This window comes from Mesoplodon mirus (assembly GCF_964341445.2).
Source record: "Mesoplodon mirus genome assembly, chromosome: 1".
NCBI classification, from domain to species: domain Eukaryota; kingdom Metazoa; phylum Chordata; class Mammalia; order Artiodactyla; family Ziphiidae; genus Mesoplodon; species Mesoplodon mirus.
The window spans coordinates 76137056-76143742 of NC_138976.1; the positions used below are offsets into that span (position 1 = coordinate 76137056).

Consider the following 6687-nt stretch of genomic DNA (forward strand, 5'->3'; position numbering starts at 1 on the left):
ATGTCTATGTAGGTCTTCTCCCCATTTTTTGACTGGGCTGTTTGTTTTGATGATATTAAGCCACGTGAGCTGTTTGTAGATTTTGGAGACTAATCCCTTGTCGGTCACATCATTTGCAAATATTTTCTCCCAATCTGTGGGCAACAGGACACTTTTGTCTGACTCGGCCGGTGGGTTTTAATTGGTAGGCCTCTCAAAGGCAGGATTTGTTGTGGGTAATAACCATGTTTCTGATGCTTGCTTCAGAGTACATTTGTTTTAAGAAAAAAAAAAAAAGGCAATAAATGCCTGTTAGTCGTATTTCTTTATGAAAGGCACATGGCTCATTTTCTGACTCAATAGTTGATGTTCAACGATGTTAGGCTTTGCAAAAAGATTAACTCATCTGGATGCTGTGTTCCACATGGAGAATAAAATTTTGACTTATGCTCCTCTATTGATTTTTTTTTCTGATACAAAACAGCAAAAAAGGGGAAAGTTTAAGTACAAAATTTATTGCAGGAAAGAGATTAAAACAATTTTCTTATGTAAACCAAAATTACATTTGTCTCACATGACTACCAGTAGTTGGAAAAACCATCTATTACAAATTCAAACTCTGGACGATAGCCCAGTTATAGAGCTTGTTCAGGTCAGTGAATGTGCTCAGACCCCAAGGAAAATTTCAGGATAACCATCTCAGTAGAGGAATAGAAAGAGATGACAAGAGAGAAATAATAAATCGCCTTGCTAATAAATGACCGCCTTCCTGTTGGACAACCATGAGTGACCTTCATGTCCAGTTATGTTCTTGATGTCAAGGATTCAAATCACAGATGCCTAAAGTCCTGCTTTGTGTAAAGGAACCAGGATTTCCTTTTATGGCTTCCTGTGTATTTGTCAGGACATGCTTCATCTGAGCACTCAGCAATAACAGGGAAGAGGAGGCTATGGAGGCCCCATCCCATCTCTACAACCCTTATCCTCTTGAAAGCTCTCCATCCTTCCCACCACTGTCCAAAGCCCTCCTGTGCCGGTTCACCAAGGCTGTCTGTTATCTTTAGGAACCATCTTTCATCATCAGTATAAGAATCAGATGAAAGGAAATTACACCAGGAGGTGAGGGCCAAGCTCCTAGGCAGAAAACAGAGGGCTTATTTACATTTTAAAAGAGCAGCCAGACTGTTAACCCTAAAGCAACCTTTGCTGCCTCTCTTTAAGATAATGCTGCAACCCTGGGGCTCCACTTCCTGTTAGCGCCCACTTCCTCAAGTGGGAGACAAGTCCAAACTGTTCCCTGGGAGGAGGAAGTAGGACAGGATTAGCACAACCTAGCACAAAAGTGTGAAGTCAATATGTCTTACCATCCCCGCCTAGGAACCTTTCTTCACCCTCCTGGAAATAACTGTATGTTGTTGGAGAGGTTTCTTAACTTCTCAAAGTCTCGATTTATGCATCTGTAAAATGGGAATAACCGTAGCACTTATCTCTGAAGGCTATAATGAGGGCTAAATAAAAAGTGTAAAAAGTTCATAACACAGTGCCTGTGATATAAAAGGCATTCCCCAATTGTTAGATATTAATCCCAACATAAAGTCCTCACTTGATTGGGGAGGAAACTGAGGCCCAGAGAGATGAAGTTTCTTGCTCAAGCTCTAAAGCATCAGGCTGCATCTCCTCCCACCATTCTGCCACCTGATTTGTCCTCTTGTATTAAAACTTATAATAAGATATAATGAAGCTGAGGAGGAATCACTGGGCTTTAAAATAAATGTCCTAAGTCTAAAAGTGCCTGGATCTGTATCTTGAGACACAAAGAATTTCCTGTTAATGATTAAGGTACTACAATATAGTCTCCTTTCTTTCAAATCCTAGAGATTTACAGGGGGTTCACTGAAATATATGTGTATTTTAAAACTTTTCAAGATTTATGTCCAATTCTGTATTAATACAACCTATGGCTAGTACAAATTCTTTTTTTCCTGAATCCTGTGTATGATGAATTTTTAAGTATTCTCTTTATTCAACTTGAGTCTCTAAGAAATCTTATCATATATGCTTGTACAACCATCCCGTTCTTAAAATACTCATTTAAGATTTTGTACTTGAACCATTTTGAAAGCAAATATTGAAGTCACTTTCCTTTCACATAGAAATAAAATACACATACTTAACATAAAGTCATTCAAAATAACATTCATGAGTTCCAGAGGCAAATCTCTTACAGTGTGAATTACTGTGTCACTCTGGTAAATGAGGATAACTTCAAAGCCAGCCAGCAGAACCCACAATTTAAATGATAATGACCCTTCATTGCCAGCATGCTTTCCCTTTGTGATTATTGGTAATGCAGTACATGAAGGCACGTGGTGTCCAAGCAGCATCTATTCCTCCCTTTGCGGGGTCTAGGGGATGGGAGAGGAGAGAGAACGGAAAAGCTCTCTGCGGAGCAGAGCTCTCACAACACTTCTGCAGTCCAAAAGTTCACCTGGGTTGGGGTCCTGTGAAACGTTTGCCTGGTGCCGACCACACCCTTCCAGGGCTCCACTCTGCCCTTGCAGGCCAAGCACGTGTGCGGAATTGCATTGTTGTCACACGCAGCATCCCCTCTGCAAACTCTTGTGGGATCACTGATGTGGCTTTTCCTCCCACAATCCCTGCCTGGGTTTATTATTAGCAGCTGCATCCCATGAGGGTGCCTCATGAGGGCTGGAGAGCTTCCCCTGCTTCAGCACTCTTGGTTTTGCCTTTCAGCATCCTGCAGTGGCGTTGCTGCCTCCACCCTGTCTGCTACAGACTCGTCATAGGATGGTGGGGCCTCTGGGTGGGCATCACCTTCACCCTCAAATTCGAGGCCCATCTCTGTATACGGAGGTGGAGGAACACCCGAGGTCTCTTGCTCTGCAGGACAGGCTTGCTTTTCAGCGTCAAGACTCTCTTCATAAGCGGGAGGATAAAAATCTGGCCTGGGGGACAAAATGCCACAAACATACATGTGTTATTTAAGTGGTTCATGCCAAAGAGGCATATGTCTGCCTCTCTCAGATCACACTGTGTGAAGTTAAACTGTTAAGAAACATTGATTTTGAAACAGATGTTCTTCCCTGGCATCACCAGTTTTTTAAAAATGTGCTGCTCTTCCAGCAAAACCCTCTTTATCTGCCGTTGGACGTGTGCCTCTATACTCATATTTTTCCCATTGGGTTATTCCAAACTATTCCCTCTCTCTTACTCATTGGAACCAGAGACTTTCAATGTGAGATCCTTATCAGGGGTAGGAGACATGGGGGCCTTGACTGTGGAGCATCTCTCTATCCAGTTATTTAGTTCATTCACATCTTTGTCCCCATTCACACACATCATCTTCTACTCGATTGCACTCACTGTCTCAGATCCTCACAACCAACAAAATGGTGAATGAAAACCAGCTCCATGAAGATTCCTGAACTATATCAGATGCTTCTCTCTTTCCTTTCACTCTTTCAATCAGCTAGTCCGCCCCTCCTCCCGCCGCCATACTTATTTCTCAAACTATTTCAACTGACAACTTTATGTAGATTTCAGTAGTGGTCCTTTCCATGCCAACAGGCCAATGGCTAAAGGAGCCATTCATGCCAGAGCTGATGTGCTCATTGGGAATCTTGCCCAGTGTTGCTAATTGCTAAATCCTCTGGCTTCTCCATCGTCAGTGGGATTGGGGGTGGCATGGAGGTGAAGAAGGGAGAGGGTGAGCTTGATTTAGTTGTGTATTTATGGAGTGAATCCTTTCAGTGCCTACAGGGAGTGTTTGTGGTATGTAACCACAACAGAACAGGGACTGCCATTTGTAGCCACAGCTCCATTCCAATGTTACCAGGCCCAAAACCAAAGAGCTGAAGGAGCTATCTACTGTACAGCATACATCTCAGCCTTCGCTCAGAATAGCCAAGGCTGTGCCATGGGGCACATGTGTACAGGCATTGAAGACAGAAAGTTGAGCTGTTCCCTGGAGTGATTTGAGAGGCTCCAGGATGACTGCTGCCTGCCCCCATGTCCCATCCACTTCTCCCATCCCCCAGCCTCCCCACACTGCTTCCCATTCCCAGTGTCCTGAATTCCACCATTGCAGACCCCTTTGGGTACCCATTTTGAATGCAAATGCTTCTGAGAAATGTAACTTAACCATTTACTGACTTACTAGCCATTCTGAGTGGGCTGGGCATCTATTAGATGCGGCAGAAAGAGGCAGTAAAAGGGAGGTGTCGTGATACCATAGTTTAAAGTATTTCAGCACAGACAGTACAATATTATGCATGTGTTAGTAAATTAAGCTACATCCTAAAGGCAATCAGTTATTCTTATCAGGAATTCACACTCCGGAGGCAATCATCTAACATTTATACCAAAAAAAAAAAAAAAAAGAAAGAAAGAAAACCATCACTCTAGAAGCATCTTCTACAATCACTTCAGTTATCTTTAATTTTTTATCAAACCCAGAGACCTTGCAGTTAGTATCATAAACATTGGAAATGGGTTTTGGTCATTGTAATTAGTATCTTATTAATTAGCATAATCATGTCAAAAATCAACTGTCATGGATAAAAATCACTTATATTCAAGGTACATGGAGTAGCTAAAATATTGTTTGGCTAAGAAGTTCGTTCGGGGTTTTCCATAAGATGTTACAGAAAATACTGAACAAACTTTTTGGCCGACCCAATATCTTAGATGAAGAGAACAAAAGAATTTATGGAGTCTTGCAGACTGTACCTTAAGGATGATACCTGAGGTTTTATCCCTAAATGATTCCGTGTTCAGCCAAAAATTAGGAGATTTTTAGTTGTCCGATACTTACCATAAAGCTAACTGAAATTTTTTTATTGTGGTAAAGTACATATAACATAAAATTTACCACTTTAGCAATTTTAAGTGTACAGTTCAATGGTATTAAATACATTCACATTGTTTTGCAGCCATCACCATTATCCATCTTCAGAACTTTTTCATCATTCCAGACTGAAACTCTGTACTCATTAAGCAGTAACTCTCCATTCCCTCCTCCCCCAGCACGTGGTAACCACAGCTGTACATTCTGTCTATGAACCTGACTGCTCTAGGTACCTTATAGAAGTGGAATCATATAATATTTGTCTTTTGGGCTTATTTCTGGCCTATTTCACTTAGCGTATTGTCTTCAAGGTTCATTCATGTTATAGCTGCATCAGTATTTCCTTTCTTTTTAAGGATGAATAATATTCCATCTTTTGTACGTACCATATTTTGTTTATCCATTCATCCACTGATGGATATATGGGTTGTTTCCACCTTTTGGCTATTGTGAAGAATGCTGCTATGAACACTGGTGTACAAATATCTGTTCAAGTCCCTGCTTTCAATTATTTTGTCTATATACCCAGAAGTGGAATTGCTAGATCAAGTGGTAATTCTATATTTAATGTTTTGAGGATCCTCCATACCACAGAGCAGCTGCACTATTTTGCATTCCCACCAGCAGTGCACGAGTTTTCCAGTTTTTCCACATCCTTGCTAACCTTGTTGTTTTCTGCTTTTTTGATAATAGCCATCCTAATGGGTATGAGGTAGTAAGGTTAACCAATTATTACCTCTGGAATATGAGTGCCTTGTCTCAGGGAAATCTTTCACGCAATGTGTGATGAGAACACCTAAGAGTACAGAAAGCTGGGACTTCACTGAGTTCATGAAGAGATTATATAGCTGATTTTATGCTTGCTTGCTCATTTGTTGTGTGACAGAATTTGGTCTGGGATTTGCTTTCCTTACAACCTGGTAGCCAGGTTATGAGGAATAACTAACCATCACCTGCCTCTAAGGACAGCTCCCATGATACAACAAAAGAAAATGAGTTTGGCCTCTTAAATTGGCTTTGGTGGGTTTTTCAGTGGTGATGGGAAAAGGGTGGTTATTCTCTGGCATAAATTCCCTCTACTTCACAGTTTTCCCCAGAGGCAGCACCATTCTTCCTCATGTCTAATCCCAGAGTAATTCCCTGACAATAAAGCTTCAGTTGTAGACACATAGCCCCATGGGACGTGTAAGTTGCTCCCCAGTGGATTAGAAGCCATTGATCTTTTCTGGAACTCAGCCCCCACCTCAGTGCTCCCCAGTCCTCTGGCTTCTCAGCACGTACCTGTCCACTGTGGCCAGGGGCAGGGCCCCCTGAGCACCGTACTGTCTGAGCACACGGCTGAACACCCCTTTGCTTTCACTGGCCTGGTGGAAGGTGCTCCAGAAAATTCCACTCAGAAGGATCACAAACCCCAGAGGCAGAAGCAAATAGGCCAGGATCAGGTTCCCCTGGCAGTTGAACAGGGAGCCCGAGGAAATGAAGAAGGCCCCCAGGCAGATCATCAGGAAGCCCGTCAGAAGGGCAAAGGCACAGAGAACTAGACAGGTTCTGTTCTGCATCCCTGCTCCTTTGGAACCCAGCTCCCTGCCCCTGCCACTCCCCTGCTTCCCCTGCTCAGAGAGGATGCTCTCATTAGCCAGCTGTCAGCTTTATATGCTCTGGGACCAACCGGCCTTTGGACAATTAAATGAAGCAGGCACTTAGAAGCTATTCATTAACCATTGAAAGTAACTGTAATATCCTTGGATGATTAACCTAAAAACACAGCATTGTGTACTGCAGGAAGGAGTGGCAGAGCTCTCTTGGTCTTCTGAGCTGAATGGGACCCTAGGCTGACCCAG

The 6687-nt window shown here is 42.6% G+C and overlaps 1 protein-coding gene across 1 annotated transcript; it reads right to left on the reverse strand.

Annotated features, from left to right (window-relative positions):
• Positions 1-2707: 2707 nt before the first annotated feature.
• Positions 2708-6479, reverse strand: TMEM252 (transmembrane protein 252; the record flags this gene model as incomplete). The annotated part of the gene is made up of 2 exons (XM_082628356.1): positions 6128-6479; positions 2708-2945 (listed from the first exon to the last, which is right to left on the reverse strand). Exons 1-2 carry the CDS (start codon positions 6403-6405, stop codon positions 2708-2710), a joined length of 516 nt encoding a protein of 171 aa, XP_082484482.1. The 5' UTR covers positions 6406-6479.
• Positions 6480-6687: the final 208 nt, after the last annotated feature.